This window comes from Sarcophilus harrisii, chromosome 4 (genome assembly GCF_902635505.1).
Source record: "Sarcophilus harrisii chromosome 4, mSarHar1.11, whole genome shotgun sequence".
In the NCBI taxonomy this organism is placed as follows: domain Eukaryota; kingdom Metazoa; phylum Chordata; class Mammalia; order Dasyuromorphia; family Dasyuridae; genus Sarcophilus; species Sarcophilus harrisii.
Window position 1 is genome coordinate 463,774,815 of NC_045429.1, and position 16,885 is coordinate 463,791,699.

At 66.5% G+C, this 16,885-nt stretch overlaps 2 protein-coding genes across 7 annotated transcripts in view; one reads left to right on the plus strand and one right to left on the minus strand.

The window, feature by feature from the left end:
* Positions 1-1,617: 1,617 nt before the first annotated feature.
* Positions 1,618-5,237, plus strand: SLC19A1 (solute carrier family 19 member 1). Its single transcript, XM_031968325.1, is given in 5 exon segments — positions 1,618-1,820; positions 1,822-2,172; positions 2,225-2,413; positions 3,271-3,412; positions 4,197-5,237. Coding segments are annotated over 5 exon segments (1,080 nt in total). The 3' UTR covers positions 4,392-5,237.
* A 4,800-nt stretch (positions 5,238-10,037) lies between these two features.
* Positions 10,038-16,885, minus strand: part of COL18A1 (collagen type XVIII alpha 1 chain) — an 81,224-nt gene continuing 74,376 nt past the window's right edge. For 5 of the 6 annotated variants that reach the window (XM_031968332.1, XM_031968327.1, XM_031968326.1 and 2 more), the window contains 14 exons: positions 16,744-16,818; positions 16,200-16,277; positions 15,433-15,475; positions 14,974-15,036; positions 14,254-14,297; positions 13,921-14,043; positions 13,087-13,231; positions 12,926-12,999; positions 12,421-12,552; positions 12,095-12,127; positions 11,539-11,844; positions 11,129-11,326; positions 10,934-11,049; positions 10,038-10,458 (listed from right to left, as the gene is read on the minus strand). In XM_031968332.1, the coding sequence (XP_031824192.1) occupies positions 10,242-10,458; positions 10,934-11,049; positions 11,129-11,326; positions 11,539-11,844; positions 12,095-12,127; positions 12,421-12,552; positions 12,926-12,999; positions 13,087-13,231; positions 13,921-14,043; positions 14,254-14,297; positions 14,974-15,036; positions 15,433-15,475; positions 16,200-16,277; positions 16,744-16,818 (1,647 nt within the window). In that variant the 3' untranslated portion in view covers positions 10,038-10,241. The remainder of the gene's footprint in view (positions 10,459-10,933; positions 11,050-11,128; positions 11,327-11,538; positions 11,845-12,094; positions 12,128-12,420; positions 12,553-12,925; positions 13,000-13,086; positions 13,232-13,920; positions 14,044-14,253; positions 14,298-14,973; positions 15,037-15,432; positions 15,476-16,199; positions 16,278-16,743; positions 16,819-16,885) is intronic. The other variant, XM_031968328.1, reaches the window with a different exon arrangement.

A 16,885-nucleotide genomic window follows, 5' to 3' on the forward strand; every position in this document is an offset into this window, starting at 1 on the left:
CCCTGGCAGCCCCGGATGAGGGCCTAGTTCTGTCTTCTTCCCTGCGGTCAGTGGGGGGCCCGGGGGCCTTTTGGGCAGGGGGCTCCCTTTGGCGCCGGCCCATCCCCTGGCCAGGGCCTCACCCCTGGCGGCCCCCGGCCCGGGCAATCCTTCCCCTGGCCATTGTCTCCCTGGTGACTGGCCTGCCCCCCGCTGCCAAGTGTGGAAAGTTTCCCCTCGCTTTTGGCTTCCTAGCCAAAGGGCTCCCCCCTGTTGGGCCTCCTCCTTCCTGCCTCCCTTTGATCCCCTGGGTTGATTGTCCCGGTCCCTTAGGGCCCGCACAGGACGACCCTGCAGAGGTCACCTGGGTGAGACGTCCCGGCCCCCGGAGGCAGGGGCTTCCTTAAGGCCCCACTTAGCCCCTTTGATGGCCACGATAGGGGAGGGAGCCTGCCCACTGCTGGAGGGGCTTCCTTGTCCCCAGGAGGCCTTCGCTCCTGTGGCTGCCCCTGCCTGACCTCACCTCCAGGGGTCAAACCCTGCAGGTTGTGCCCCCGCCTGGGTCGGCGGGAGAGGGGGCCGTCCCGCCTGGGAAGCTGGGTCCTGGCCGTGAAGGCACAGGAAGGGGGGGGAAGCCTCCCTCGGACACTGCCGCCCGGCCTGGCCCTCCCCTTCCCTCCTGGCTCGGGCTTCCCGGACGAGGGAGGGAGCACAGCCAGCCCCGGCCGTCTGTGCGGCGCGACCCTCACACCCTGGGCTCCCCCTCTGGGAGGGGCGGAGGGAGGGCCAAGGCAGGAAGCTTGGGGAGGGTGGCGCTCCCCCCCGGGGCCAGCTCCCTGAGCACAGGAAGCCCGGGGACCCGCCGAAGCCCCGGGCCTGTTTGTGCCGCCTGGGGACTCTGGGAGCGAGTTTCCGGAGCCCTGGGTTCCTGGCAGAGCAGACCCAGAACCTGGGGGTGGGGGTGGGGAGGCCACCCTTGCACCTGTTCAGGCACTGGCCCAAGCTGGGCCGGCCTGCTCTTGGCGGGAGGAGGCTCGGCCCTCTCGGGGGACAGAACCCCCGGGCGTCTGGACAGGAATAACAGAAGGGTAGAGGCAGGGGGCGGGGGCCTGAGGCCTGAGAAGCCCTGGGCCCCCGGGGGACACCCTGCCTGTGCTCTCTGGTCCCTCATGCCCCTTGGGTTTTCCCCAAGAACCTGCGGTGGCGGGGGGGAGGTGGGGGAACCTGGGGCCAAAACCTTTCCTCCCCAGGCTCCCGGGGAGGGGGCTCTGACCTCGGGCGGGGGGGGGCGGAAGGAGGGACACTCCACTTTTTTCTTGCTTTTAGAAAATGGCTGAGAACATGTGGGAGTAACTGGGTAATTCCCCTATGTCCCTGCTCATTATCACCGAGGGTCCAGAGTGGGCTGCTGTGGGATTGGGTCCCCCAGCTCAGCCTCCCCTGGCCCCCTCTCCCCCCCCCGCCCCCATGGGGCCGGGCTCAGCGGCCTCCCTGCGGTCACCAGGGAATCCCGGTGCTGCCACTCTCATGGGGTGCTGGTGCCCATCTTCCTGCTGACCGACCCTGCCTCGGCCCGTCTGATCCTGGGGGCCGGGCTCCTTCCGTGTGGGCTGCTGGTCCTGGGCCCGGGACCCGACCATGCAGCTCATGGAGTTCTTCTACGGCGTGACCATGGCGGCTCGCGTGGCCTACTCCTCTCTCTTCGCTGGTCAGCCCGGCGCTACCAGGCGCTGGCGGCCCCGCTGGCCGTGCTCCTGGGCCCAGCGCTCCTCTGGCCAGCTCTGCGTCTCCGTGGGCCACGTGCCCTACCTCACGCTGCACCACGCCTCCCTGGGCTTCCTCCTTCCCCTGCTCCCTGGCGCTCTTCCTCAAGCCAGGCGCCCTCTTCTTCAACGGCCCGGGGGGGGGGCCCTCGCCCCGGGCTGGACGCATGCGGCCGGGGCCGGGGCCGGCCGAGGGGGCCGGGCCGGGGCCCCGCCTGCTGGCTGCCTGCAAGGACTCCACGCTGGTGCGCATGCTCCTGGAGCTGGGGAGCGTGGCGCGCACGCCGCGGCTGCGCCTCTGGTCCCTCTGGTGGGTGTTCAACTTCTCCGGCTACTACCTAATCATCTACTACGTGCACATCCTGTGGAGCGACACGGACGGCTCCAAGGTCTACAACGGGGCCGTGGACGCCGCCGCCACCTTGATGGAGTCGGCCGTCCCCAGGGGCCCCAGGCCGGCCCGGCTCGCCCTGTCTCCCCAGGGGCCTAGCGGCCTTGGCCTTGGGCGTGCGGATCCGCTGGGCGCTGTGGTCGGAGCTGCTGATCGGGGCCGTGACGGGCCTGCAGGCCGGCCTGGTCCTGCTCATGTACAGCACCCGCAACATCTGGCTCTGCTACGCGGCCCTCGTCTTCTTCAGGGGCTTCCACCAGTTCCTGGTGCCCATCGCCACGTGAGTCTCCCCGGAGAGCTCAGCCCCTGCCGGCCTCCGGCGCCATCTGGGTCCTCGGGGGCGCTCGGCTAGTTGGCGGGGAGGAGGGTCCCAGGGTCACTCAGGTTTGGCCCCGCCACGGCGGTGTCCCAGAGGCCAGCTGTCCCCCCGGCCCGGCCGCCGGCCCTACCACGATCCCGGCTCGGGTCCCCAAGGGGCCAACAGGCCCTCAGGCCTTGGTGGGCCTGGCCCTGGGAGGAAGGGGGAGGCCGAGGCGCCTCCGGGGCCGATGACTTGCCTGTTGCCACTCAGTTTCCCCCAAGCAGCCTTTCGTTAACCCCACGGTGCTGGGAAGGAGCCCCTGTCTCTCTGGTTGCCCCCATTTCTCTGACCTCAGAGGGGGACTGTACCTTGTCCCCAAGGCCTTATGTTGGAGGCCTCTGACCTCAAGCCTCTCGGGGGCAGTGGATGCCTGGGGGGGGCAGTGGATGCCTGGAGGGGTAGCACATCTGCTTGGTGGTACTGTTTGGTGGGGGGGCGGGGGGAGCAGGACAGGCAGGACTGGGAAGGCCCCTCTGGGTCACAGGCAGCCTGAGGCTCATAGGCCCGTGTCACTTAAAGGCTTAAGGGAGCAGGATTCAAATCCTGCTCGTGGCACTTTCTGTGAGACTTGGAGCCCCAGATTAGCCGCTGACCGGCACTGGCGAAGAGACTTTAGCCCCCGGGAGTTCTGTGGGATCAGCGTCCTGTATGAGCACCCTCCTCCCCTTTGGGAAAAGCGGGGCTCGGCAAGGTGCCGGCCGGGCGGAGCCCCTAGGAGGCCCCGTTTCTGCCGCTCCCCCGCTCCCTGTAACATGCCAGCCGCTGTCTCTGCCCAGTTTCCAGATCGCCTCGTCGATGACCAAAGAGCTGTGCGCCCTGGTGTTCGGGGTCAACACCTTCCTTGCCACCATCCTGAAGACCGTGGTGACTATCATCGTGGCGGACAAGAGGGGCCTCGGGCTCCCCGTCCGCTCCCAGGTACGCCGGGGCCAGTGTTTATGTGGCACCGACTGTGTGCCAGCCACCATGTTTTACAAACTGCCCTCGTTGGAGCCTCGCCGCAACCCAGGGAGGGAAAGACGTGCAGTTATATCCCCATTTTACAGATGAGGAAACGGAGGCAGGTAGTGCTAAGGAGAGTTGCTCAGGGTCACACCTTTTCCCAGGCCTGGGACCAGACTCGAACTCTAACCACTGCCCACCAAGCTGTCGCTCTTCTTCCTTGGCCGCTCTTCCTTCCTTCCCGCATTCTGTGGTCTGGCCAAGTCGCCCTCCGGCTCCCACCTCCACGCCCTGTAGCGGTCATCCCTCCCCTGGTGCAGCCCGGCCCCCCCCTCCTGCACAAAACCCTGCCTCCGCCAACTGCCTGGGCCGCCCCTGGGCCATAGGAGCAGAGGGTCTGGGGGCCACCCCTGGGCCATAGGAGCAGAGGGTCTGGGGGCCACCCCTGGGCCATAGGAGCAGAGGGTCTGGGGGCCGCCGACTGCCCGGGCCGCCCCTGGGGCTGAGCGCGGGGGCAGCCTGGGACAGGCTCGCTAGCAGGCGCTCTGGTTCTGCCCTCAGCAGCTTCTGGGGTCCTCCCCGGGACCCACCAAGGGGCAGCCTTTGGCTGCTCTGGCTTCCGTGATCCAGGCAGGCTCTAGACAAGGCCTTGGTCCGGCGCCCAGTCCTGAGGGCGGGAGACGCTGCTCAGAGCAGCTCCCCGTGACCCGGGGACTCCTGGCCACCCGCCGCTTTCTGACCGCCCGCTCCTCTCTTCCAGTTCCAAGTCTACTTCGGGTACTTCACGGTGCTGGCCGTGGCCTACTTCTTGGGAGCTGTGTACACGGCTGTGAGGCACTGTCGGCAGAGCGGCTCCCGCAGCTTCCCCTTGGCGACCGAGCTGGGAAGCCCCGCGGAGGCGCCAGAGAAGGTGCAGAACCCTGAGGAGGATGGCGTCGACAGCGTCCGGGCCTGATCGGAGACGTCGGGGGCAGGAGGACGATGGCGCGTGTTTGGCACCGGCCCTGCCAGTGACACGCCCCTGCTCGCCGTTCCTCCCGCCCGACCTGTGCGGGAAGGGGGTCCGAGCACACGGCCGCAGCCCCGGTCAGTCCAGGATCACGTCACAGGCACCTTAGGAACCGGGGCTGGAGCACGGGCCACATTAGGTGGACGTCTTTGTCCTGCTTCCAAACCACGGAGAATCCCTTTTCCCCCATTTGATTAAGAACCAGTCTTGCCCGGCCCATGCCAAGATGCCACGCTGAGCCTCGGCTGCCTGACCGGACCAGCCGGACTGGAGAACCAGACGGACCGAGTGCCCAAGTTGTTGCCCGCTGTGCCCAAGGCTTTGCCCTCCACGTCCGAGATGTTGCCTGCCGTGCCCAAGGTGTCGCCCGCCCCTCCGGCAGGGAGGCCGAGCCCAACCTGAGACAATCACAGTAGGAATCTCCCCCTGGGCCCCAGGTGTTCTCACGGCCCACACGTGGACACATCCACACATTCTCACGCACACACACTCGCACACTCATTTACATTCATTTGTATTATTCCTGCACGCAGGCACACACACACACACACACACACACACACACACACATACACACATTTGCTCACTGAACACCAGAAAGGAGACCCCCTTGAGTCCTTCTCGTGCCCATGAACACAAGCAGGATTTCCCGTAAGTGGGGGACCCTCCGGAAGGGCAGCGTCGCACCCTTTCCCTGCCCCGTCCCGGCCTCCCCGCCCGCTGCACCAGCTGTCGTCGGCCAGGAACCGTGGGGGCTCCCTGGGCGCCCCACCACTCAGGCCTCCAGGAAAACAGAAAGCTGCAGCCCCCCGTCCGGAAGCGAGGCTGTGGAGCCGTCTGCGCAGGGCTGTCCCTTTGGTCACTCGGTGCCCGAGTGAACCTTTATGTGGAACAGTCGGCTGGGGGGTCCTGGGGTCCTAGCCATTCCCTCCACCCACATCCTGATGCACAGTGGCTGGTCAGCTGCCTCCTGGAGCCTTAGTCTCCCCATCTTTAAAATGGGTTAATACTGACCTACCTCACAGAAATATTTGGAAGGTAGAGGGGAGCAGCTAACAGGGGACTCGGTCGGAGCTCGGGAAGAAGCAGGGTGTCTGGCGCCTGTCCCCCAACAGTATTATCTCCCCCTCATCCGGGATTGGATCAGGTCTGTGTCTGGGCCCTAGCTGTGCCAATGGTTGCCTTACGTCTTTGATTCTCTGCAGAAGAACCGGCCCTGCCCACCAGGACCCCCAGCCCCTGGCCCTGCCCACCAGGTCCCCCGGCCCTGTCCATCCCAGCCCTCCGCCCGACTGGCCGTACTTGGTACAGAAACCTGCTGCTTCTGAGCCAAGGGCACTGGAGCTCTGGCCTCGTTTCCTCCCCCCACCCCCTGACGTTCCCATCACCCCTCCCTCCCCGGAGGCCTGCTCCCTGGCCCCTCTGAGGGCGGAAGCTTGGGAATCGAGAACCTCGCCAAGTTTTAGAAATCAGATTTTCTGCTAGAAGAGGATTTTTTGTGTAATAAACCGGCTCCCCCGACGGGCGTGTGCTGCCTGCTGCTTGGCGCCTGGGCTGGGCGCCCCTGTCCGGGGGAGGGGCTGGAGGGGAGGGCTCCCCCAGGAGAGAAGCTGGGAAGCTGCAGAGAGAAACGATCCCTCTCGGGAAGTGGGAGAGTCGCACACTGGGTGCCCGGGGAGCTCTTCGAGCTGGGGAAGGTCCCAGACGGCAGAAGTCGGGAGGAAGGCCGACTGCCGAGGGAGGGGCCATTGGGGGCTGGGGGGGCGCTCCAGGGAGGGGCAGAGAGGAGGAAAGTTAAGCCAGCCTGCCCGGGAGCCCGAAGCTCGGGCCGCTTTACAAATCCCCGGGGCTGCTGGGCCTGCGTAGCCTCCTCTGAGGTTCAGCTGCCCTTCCTTCTCTAAGACCCCGGCGTGACCCGAGGGTAATTGGCTTTCCCGGCTACTGCTGGGGGACCGGGCCTTGAACCCCACCGGTCTGACTCCCACCGGCCCCTGGGGTCCCAGGCCGACCCGGCCTGGATCGACTCCAATCGAATTCACATGCGGCCAGAAACCCTGCACACTGACCATCTATCCCATTGTTTTTGGGCCGGGCCCCAGGCCTCCCCAACCTTGAGCACAGGTGTCATCCTGGTCAGACAGACCCGGGAAGCCACGAGCTGTCGCTGCCCCTGGGACCATCTCCGGCCACTGGACCCAGGTGGCTCTGGAAGGGAAACTGAGGCAGGGGACCCTCCCTCACCATCATATATAAAGGACAAATAACAAGGGGGGAGGGCCCCTAATGACAGGGAAGTGGGGGAGGAGTGGGTTAGACAAAGCTGGAAATGGAGCCATTGTCCTCAGCCAAAGTAAGTGGGATGTTTAGCCTGGAGAAGGGGGAACTCTGAGATCCCCCAATGCTCTCACCAGAGAAGCCACATGGTCTGTGAACCCCTCCATGACGGCACTTACGGGCTCCCTGTCCCAGAACAGGACAAGGCAGGGCCCAAGGAGGTGCAGGGGTGAAGCACCACGTGGTGGGTGCTGGGAGAGGCCCAGCGGAGACTCCTGCCCAGAGGGGCTTTCTCCTGAAGCGGGGAGCCCCCCCACCCCCACCCGCACTGGAGCAGAGGCCGGCCGCTAGGCGTGAGCTGTCGGGGGCTCATGGGGGCCCAGCCGAGGTCCCTCCCATCCGGGAGCTTCTGCCACCACGATGCCGGCCCCGGCCCCCTCCTCCCCTGCCCTCCAGACAACGCCAAGGCCCAGAGGAACCACACGCAGTCGGTGAGAGAGGCTGCTTTCCTTTATTCAGTGCTTTCAGAAACCGGTCCCGCGCACACGGGCGCACGCGGCGGAGCGCGCTTCGGGGTACAGCGGGCGCGATAACGGGAGGGGGCGGGGCTGCTTCCTGGGCCTTTACAGAAACCTCCTCACACGGACAAGGAGCAAGGGGCCGAGCGCTGGCTCCGGGCACCGGGAGCCGGGACAGGAGTGGCCACAGCGGCGGCTCCCGCAGCAAGTGCCCCACAAACCCGGGAACGCAGGCGGCCGCACCGCTTCTGTGCTCGCCACGCCAGGTCCCAGCCCCACCCGCGCCAGCCGCTGCGTCCCTTCTGTCCCGTTATTTGGCCTATTTCTGTTAGATTCCTGCTCTTGGGCCACAACCCTCCCCCACGGCAACACCGGGTATCTGTCTGCCCTCCCCCCGCTCCCCAGGCTTGGGCCCCCCAGTACATTTGAGGGAGAGTCACACCTGCCCAGCTGCACAGTGACCTGCTCCTGGAGGTCTGAGAACTGCAGCCCCAGCATGCCCCCGGCCCTTGGGGGCCGCTCTCCTCGGGAGCTTTTAAAGGTCCCTCCTCCTTAACCCCCCCCTTCTGCTCACAAAAAAGGCCCCCATGAGATTTGCATTTCAGGTCTCCCCCCCTCCCCTTTCCCTTGGAATCCTTACAAAGTGTTAAGTCATTAGAGTTGAAAGAGGCAATAATTATCTAATTGAGCCTGGTTCTGTGTGACTGATCTGATCCTACGAGGAGATGTTATGGGCCAGAGCTTGGAACAAGGCACTGAGTGGAATGGAGGAGACAACGGTTAAATCTAGTTTAGCACTGATTGAATCCTACAACAAATAATGGTTTCCCAGGGATATAATGACTGGTGTGTGCTCAGCATGGGGCATATAAGGGAGAAGCCTCAGGGCCAGACACAGAGCACTCTGGGAGACACAGAAGCCCCCAAGGCCACTCTCGGAGGCAAAGTCAGATTCATTCCATCTTCCACCTCGGTGCTGGCTGAGGCTGAAGAAAGCAGAGGCAAAGGACAAGCTGCAAGAGCTCTTGGAACCAAGGAAGGAGAGAGGCCTCTAAGAAAGCTAACGGGGCCCAAGGAAAGAGACAAGACTTGGAAGGAGAAAATAAACGTTTGGATTTTATCAGCTGGCTGCATTTGGGGTGATTATTACTTTTAACTGAAACTACGGCTGCCTCCAGAAAACCTCCCCAAGAAACCTGCTCCCAGAGAACCATCATATAGTATAAAAAAGAAGAGAAGACACCCCCCCCCACCCTGGCCATCTTCCCACACACACACCCCTGCCAGCTCCTATCAGCCCCTACCAGCCCCCCCAACTCCCAGGGGCAGAAGCCAGTGTGCTTGAGGCCATTGCTGAGGGCATCCGGTTTCTATCTTGGGTGAACATGGGAGGGTCAATGGCACTGAGCCCACGCCAGGACCTCTCCAAAGGGATGCCGGCACAGGGAGGCAGGGGGTGGGCATGCTAAGGGTCTGTGCCCGGCCCCAACAGCAGCATGAGTGGGCAGCTCGGCCTTCCCAGCAGGGACGGCCCTCCGGGCACTCGAGGGCTGGCAAGGAGCTGCGGATCCCCTGGCAGGGCCAGGCCTGAAGGGCACAGAGCCCCAAAGGCTCTCTGGCAGAAGCACCATCATTTCAGGTGCAGGTACGTGGGCACAGGTGGCGTACCCAGTGAGTCAGAGGCCAGAGGGCAGGAAGGGGGCCAGTCCCCCGGGAAGGAGAAGCCTTCGAGAAGACCAGCTCCCCAAAGCTGCGAAGAGGAGGGAGCCGAGCAGCAGGGAGCACCAGAAGTCCAGCACAGCCCTTTGGGGAACCAGCTCAAGCCAAAACAGACTGCACCAGGCAAGCATTAGCCTGGCCTCTCCTTGAGGGACGCTGGCTCACTGCCAGCTTGGGTGGCCACAAGGCAGACCTGGTGGGAGGCTTCCCCTGCCCCGCTCTGATCCATGAGTCCAACAGCTTTCCTTCCAAAGCTGCCCTCGCGCCAGCACAGGCCTTGCCCCCTGGCACTGCCAAGCACAGGCAGATGCCTCCATTCCTTCACTGCCCGGCCTCCCCGTGGCCTCCCTGCGTGCCCAAGAGACCCCAGGGAGAGAAGGCTGGAGCAGGACAAGGGGCCACAGTGCTGAACCCCAGACTTCAAGGGAGTCCCCAAAGCTGCCACCAGTGCTCGACCCCCTCCTGCTCACTGGAAGACCTGGCTTCACCTGGCCCAGCTTCCTCAGTTTCCCCATCTGCGAAGTGGAGACATTGCTGTTGAGACTCCCTCCCTCTCTGCCCCTCTGGGGGGAAGGAAAGTCCTCCTGGGGGCTTTGGACGGGCAAGGGGAAGGGCAGCATGGCCCCGCCATGCCCCGGCGTCTGCCCTTGCGGGGAGCTGGGGCATCAGGAAGCAAGGGCTGCCCACAGCCCTGCCGGCGGGCTCAGGGGGAAGACGGTGCCCACTGCCCACGGGAGCAGAAGGGCACTGAGCCACTGAGAGCTCTGGGGCTCCAGCCCCTTCAGCAAAGGCACGGAGGCTGAAGCAGAGTCTGGGCACCAGTTGGGGGAGGGGGACAAGGAGGACAAGAAGATGAGGGAGGAGGGGGAGGAGTTGTGGCTGAGGTCAAGGAAGAGCCCTCCCCCTGCGCAAACCTGCTCATGACTGGGAAGAAGCCCTGGGCCAGGGCTCTAATGGGTACCGGGCACATTGTCCCTGAGTCCGGAAGGGCCGGAAGAGCCCACAGGGTGGCCAGGCCGAGGGCCAGGGCCAAGGCTGGACCAAGAAGGAGGCGCCTTCGGGACCAGCTTTCTGTTTACACTTTTTTAAAAATACACTCTTTGGCTTCTTTTTATTTCTTCAGCGATTACATGAAAGTCGGGGCGGCCACATGGGACACTGGCCGGCTGGGCCAGAGCCAGTCTGGGGCCCCTCTGGGGCCGGGCTGTGGGCCATCCCCGGAACCCGGCCTGTCCTCCGTGCGTCCGTCCGTCCCTCAGCCACCCCTGGGGGGCAGAGGAGGCTCCTACTTGGAGGAGGAGGAGGTCATGAAGCTGTTCTCAATGCAGAGGACAATGAAGGAGTTGTGGCAGCTCACGGCCTTCTGCTCCAGCAGTCTGCCCGAGAACAGGGAGGACGCCTGGCCGGTAGCGGTGCCCTGGTCCGTGCGCCAGGTCTCACAGTAGCTCTCCGTCAGCCGGCGTCCCTGGGCGTCAGAGCCGTGCCACACGCTCTTCTGTGGCCTACGAGAAGCACCAAGATGCCGGCGTGGACCCAGGGCCCGACCCACACAGGGCCCGGCCCACGCAGGGCCCACATGGGCCTGACACACACAGGGCCCGGCCCACGCGGGGCCCACATGGGCCCTGCTTACATGGGGACTACACAGGCCTGGCTCACACAGGGCCCGGCCCACACGGGGCCCACACGGGCCTGACACACACAGGGCCCGGCCCATGCGGGGCCCACATGGGCCTGACACACACAGGGCCCGGCCCACGCGGGGCTTACATGGACCCTGCTTACATGGGGACTACACAGGCCTGACACACAGGGCCCGGCCCACGTGGGACCCATACAGGCCCTGCTTATGTGATGCCCACATGACCCCTGGGGCCGCTCTGTCCCAAGTCCTGCAAGCGCCGGGGCCCACTGGAGTCCCAGGGAGGCCTGAATGGCAGGGCCGTGGCCCGCCCGCCCAGAATCCGGGGGACTCACCAGGCGGCGTGCTGCAGGACGTCCCTGCCGTCGAAAGAGAGGATGCGGGCGCCTGGCCGGAGCTGGCCTTCAGAGCCGGAGAACAACGCCTCCCAGTTGTCAAAGAGGAGCTCGTCCTTGGGGGAGGAAGAGGAGACATTTCTATGCAGCCTGGGGGGACTGAGCCCCGCCCTGGCGCCCGGCCCGCGCACCCACCTGGAGGTTGAGGATGGGCACGTTGCTGCGGTCGGCCCTGCGCACGATGCTGTAGAGGTCCTGCAGCCGGGAGGACAGGAAGGCCCTGAAGGTGCCCATCAGGCCCACTTGGCGGGCCTGCTGGAAGCACTGGAAGTCGGCCCCCCGGATGCCGCGCATGCTGCCGCTCTGGGGACCGTTGAGAGCGATGAGATGGAGCTACAACGAGAAGGGACACGGCGCCGGCCGCGGGTGAGCTGCCATCCGGCAGGCGGTTGACACGCCAATGGGGAGCCTCGAGCACGGCCTGGGGCAGGGCACGTGTCACTACTGGCCGGGGGCCGCATGTCGGCACAGGCGAGGGGCTCGCTGCCCACAGGCGGCGGGCCAAGCAGGCCAGAGAGAGGGGGCCCAGGGCCGGGGGCACTCACCGCAGGCTGGAAATCGTGGTGGGCGTGCGGCAGCGCGGCCGTGGGCTGGGCCGGCCGCCCGTTGGTGTAGGCACCATGATAGCTGGGGACACGGTCGTGGTGCTGCTGCTGGACGCCGGGGTACGGGGGGTGCTGCCCGCCGTGCTCGGGGAAGCGGAGAGGGCCGGCCCGGATGTCGTCCGCCCGCCACGGCTTGGCGGTGGAGTGCGGATGGCCCCGGCGGGGGTACGGGAGGCTGCCCGCGGGCGCCGGGTTCCCCGGGGAATACTCCACCACGGGCGGCTGCAGGACCGCGACCTCATTATCCTGGAGGAGGGAGAGGGGCAGCGCCTCAGCCTGGCACCTCCTGAGGGCCCCAGGCATCGCTGGGAGCTGCTGTGGGAGCGCTGTGGGACGTGGATGTCAGCTGTGGGGGCCCATGGGGGCCTGTGGGGGTGCCCAGGAGGGGCTTTTGTGGTCCCTGCCCAGCAGGGAGGGTGGGGGAGCCTGACCAGCCCCACTCCCCTGGCTGCCCCTCCCCTCTGCCTCCCGGGGACCAGCAAAGGGTCTCACTCACCACCCCCCGCGAGAGCGCGATCCGGGCCTCGAGCTGCAGAGAAGACACCGTATCACCGGCTTGGCCACGGTCCCCTCTGTGCCCCCCCCCTCCAGGCCCAGCCCTGCCACCTCCATTCCCCATCTCTCAGGGGCGGCCGCTGGGCAGGCTCCGGGCCCCATGGCATTTCTCCCCCAAGGCCGGCTGAGGGCCCGGGCCCCATGTGGGAGGAAGGTGGCACCTGAGGCCTGTCCCAGCGGGAGCTCCCTGTGGGTAGCAGGGCCCCCCACATACACACCCCTCCCCTGCAGCACCGGAGCGGCCCCGTCCCCCAGCTGAGCACTCACCGGGACCTTCCTGAGGCCGCCGCGCACGCGCACGAACAGCTCCTCCCTGTCGGCCACGTAGACCAGCCAGCCCTCAGGCACCTCGTGGGCCTGCTGCAGCATGCTCTGGTAGCTGCTCCACAGCCTCAGCTGCTGGAGACACACACAGGCCAGCCCCATCGTAGGCGCCCCAGAGCCGGGCGGGGACGGCAGCCACAGCCCGAAAGCCGGCAACGCGCCCCACACACCCCACAGCCCCACCCTCGGCCACACACACCCCCCGGCCACGCGTCCCAGCCCCATGTGCCCCCCCCCCTCTGCCCTGCACCCGGCCGTCTCTCTCAGGCATCTCTCTGGCCACCTCCTGTCCAACCCTGAGGGGCGGGGGCCCAGCTCCCCGGGGGACCCCAAGCCGTGAGAGCCAGCGTCAGCGCTGAGCCTCCCGGGATGCCCGGCTTGTTGGGGGGGGCTGGCAGAGTCGGCTCAGCAGGGGTTTCCCAGCATGCTGCATATCCCCAGCACTCACCCCTGATGATGTCCCTGAAGTCCCGGGAGGGCCCGGGGGACCTGGGGGTCCGGGGGGGCCAGGAACACTGATAGCTGAAAGACAAATGCCCTAGGATGAAGCCCCCAGGGGGTGCCCCCAGCACCCTTGCTCCCCTGCGCCACGCCTCTTGGGGCCCTTACTCTGCCTGTGCGGTCCCGGGAACGATGGTGGTCCTGGAGGGCCGGGGGGGCCGGGGGGGCCCTGTCGTCCCTCGTAGCCTATGCCCGGAGGCCCCTGAGGCCCCGGGGGCCCAGGCTGACCCCTGATGCTCTCTCCCTTGGGACCCTAAGCACGAGACAGGGAAACACACAGGCCATGTTGGTTTTCCCCAAGGTCAAGGTCCCCAGAAGCAGCTCCAGGCCACTGGGAGCCCGGCTCCAACCTCCACCAGCAAGGACGGCTCGGGCGTGCCGGTGACGAGAGCCCCTCAGGGAGCCTGGCCCTGCCCGAGAGGCGCCTTAGCGGGGGCCAGACCCCGGAGGCTCTGCTGTGCTGGGAGGGGCCGGGTCCCCCCTGGTGCCAGCCCTCCCCACAATGCAATAAGCCCTGAGATATGCCCCGGGCCCGAAAGAGATGAATGGGAATGTGGTCAGTGGCGGCCACCGTTTGGCCCAAAGGCTGCCCTGGCGTTTCCCTGGAACAGGGTGTGTGGCCAGTGTGGCCAAAGAGAACCTCGGGAGGGAAGGGAAAAGGCCAGGGGGGGGGGGGGGCAGGCAGAGGTGCACAGGAGTCTCCAGGCCCCGCCCCAGGCCAGCGTCCCCCTGGAGGCAGCCCCTGCCGGCGGCCCTCCTCTACCGCTCTGGCTTCCCTTCCCCCCTGCTGCGGCTCAGCGCCTGGCAGGGGGCTCTGGGAGGGCAGTGGGCAGCACCCACCCCCACGATTCCCAGCTGTCATCTGGCCGGCCTGCGGCCCCAGGAGGTCCCGCTGCCGCCCCTGCCAGAAGAGGGCGGCCGCGGCGTGGGGCTCAGTCTCACCGGAACTCCGGGGTACCCCGGGGGGCCAGGGGGGCCGGGCAGGCCCGGGACTCCGGAGCTGAAAAATCCTCCACTGCCGGGTTCCCCCCGTTCTCCTTTTGTGCCTGCTTCCCCCTTCTCTCCCTGTAGACAAAAGGAGCAAGTGAGGAAAGCCCTGGGGGAGGACCAGGACACAGGGCTCCCCCCTCCCAGGCTGGGGCTCCACGGCCCCACCTCGGCCCCACCTGGACTTCCCCTCCTGCCACGCTGCTGGCCATGCCCTCCTCCCCTGCCCCACCCCCCCAGCCAGGCTCTCAGCCAGGGGAGTCCAGGACGCCCTCGTGGGCCCCTCACCTTCATGTGCTCAACCAGGGAGCTGAAATCATACGGCAGGAGCCCTAGGAGAGAAGGGAGGCGGCTGTGACGGGCACCCTGGCAGGGGCCCAGCCCGGCTCTCTGGGAACTTGGGGAACTCACGGGACTCGGGCCCGGCCCCCAGGGGAACTCAGGGGGAACTCGGGCCCGGACCCCTGGGGGACTCGGGGGAACTCGGGCCCGGACCCCTGGGGGACTCAGGGGAACTCGGGCCCGGACCCCTGGGGGACTCGGGGGAACTCGGGCCTGGCCCCCAGGGGAACTCGGGGGAACTTGGGCTCGGACCCCTGAAGGACTTGGGGGACTTGGGCCCAGACTCCTGGGGAACATGTCCCCCCTGACCACTGACCAGGCACACAGGGACTGAGGAGACGTTCCTAGCCAGGAGCCCAAGGAGCAGCTGCCCGGCCTGGGCTGAGCGTTGCTGCCTGGTCAGAGGTGGCGCTGAGCCTGTGCCCCCAGTCTGAGGTCCTGCCGTTCCAGCACCCCCTCTGGCTGACCCCCCGCCTCCACACCACTCCCGAAGGGGGCCTCCTCCCTCTGCCTCGAGCCTTCGAGGAGCCGAGTTTGGAAGGGAGTTGGCAGGGAAGGGGAGGGGCCCATGGGGACCCTTGAAGGGCAGGGTGACAGCAGCCGCCGCCATCCCCCGGCGCCCAGACGTGAACATCCCCACGCCTGGCACGCCGCACTCGGGCTCACCTGGCGGCCCGGCAGGTCCGGCTTCTCCCTTATCGCCCTTGGCTCCGGGGGGGCCTTGGTAACCTAGGACAGGATGGCAATGGGAACAGATGCCAGGAGCCACCCATCAGGGCCCCACGAGGTCAGAGGCAGCGCCAAGGGACACATGACGAGGGGCAGGGGGATGGGAGCTGTGGCCCCTCTGGGGTGGGCACTGCCAAGCAGCCCGGGCTGGGCCGGAGCCGAGCCCGGGCGCCCGAAGCAGGGCTGACAGCAGGGGAGGGGGATGGGAGCCAAGCCCAGGGCGCCCAAAGCAGGGCCAACAGTGGGGGCAGGGGCCCACCCAGGGACCCAGTAGTCGGAGGGGATCCCCTGGGAGGGAGGCTCCCGCCCCGCTCAGGCTGTGGGGGATGCACATGTGGCTGGGGGGAAGGGCAGGGAGCCCGTGGGGAGCTCGGCCGCCCCACTCGTTCTCCTTACCTGGCAGTCCCGGAGGCCCAGGGCGGCCGGGCTCAAGGAATCCCTGAGAAGCACAAACGGAAGCCGGAGCCTGGGTAAGGCTGGGCCCAAGGATGCCCCCTGCCCGGCGCAGGCCCCCCACAGCCCTCCCCATCCCCTGAGGAGCGCCGACTCCCAGGGCCTCCCCCCACTTGTTCTGGCCAGGTGGCAGAGCCGAGCTCAGGGGTCACAAAAGCCGCCCCCTGCGGCCCCGGGGGGCTCCCCTATTCCTTCCAGCTCTGGCTCCAGGGACCCAGAAGTGCCCCGGTGGGGACAAGGCCAAGGGTGGCACTTGGAGCCCCCATAACAGTAACCACAACAGTGAGCACATGCATTTACACAGCACCTACTATGTGCAGGGCACTTGGCCGCGCGATTCCCAAATAGTAACTGAGCCCCAAGCGCGGCAGTGCCCAGTCTGACCAGGCCCTGTTCGGGGACTTCTTTTAAAGCCGCGGTGGGAGAGGTGGCCTTTGCTTCTCCAGTTCATTTTACAAATAAGGAAACTGAGGCAAATGGAGTGAAGTGGCCGGCTCAGGGTCCCACCATTAGGAAGGGTCTGAGGAGCTCGGGCCGTCCTGACTCCTAGCGGCCCCTATTTTGGCTTCCGGGGGCTGGTCTCAACCCTGTCCGAGGTGAAGGCCAATGTCTCCCCCAGAATTGCCGGCCCTCCCCCATGGTCTCTCTCTAAGGTCCTGGGTGGGGAGGGGCAGCGTGGGGGCAGAGGGGCAGAGGAAGGAGCTACTTACATTATTGTCATAGAAAGAAGTACCAAAGGAGCCTGGGGGGCCCGGGGGGCCCGGGGGCCCTGGGAGTCCAGGAGGGCCCTGGGAGGGAAGGAGAAAACAATCAAGGAGGGGGCTCGGCCCCTGAGTGCGAACAGGAGGGGAGAACGAGGCTGAGGGAAAGCGGGGGAGAGATTTCTAACAGCGAGACAACCGGCAACGTCAGGTCAGGGGCACAGGGGCCTGGGAGGGAGCAATGTCAGGTCGGGGGCCCGGGGGCCCGGGGGGAAACCAGCAACGTCAGGTCGGGGGCGCGAGGGGCCGGGGGGGAACCAGCAACGTCAGGTCGGGGGCGCAAGGGGCCGGGGGTAACCAGCAACGTCAGGTCAGGGGCCCGGGGGCCCGGGGGAGTACTGGCAACATCAGGTCAGGGGCCCAGGAGGGAACCAGCAACGTCAGGTCGGGGGCCCGGGGGGGAACCAGCAATGTCAGGTCGGAGGCCTGGGGGCCCAGGGGAGAACTGACAACATCAGGTCTGAGCACTTTGGGCCCACACTTGGGAGCTTACCCTCGGTCCTACGCCTCTGCCGGCGTCTGCAGGCTCCCCCTTCTCACCCTTCAGGCCATTCATGCCCGGGCGGCCCTGAAAGAGGCAGGGGGCAGAGTCAGCTTCTTGCCCACAATGCCCCTCAGTGACCACCTCGCTTCCA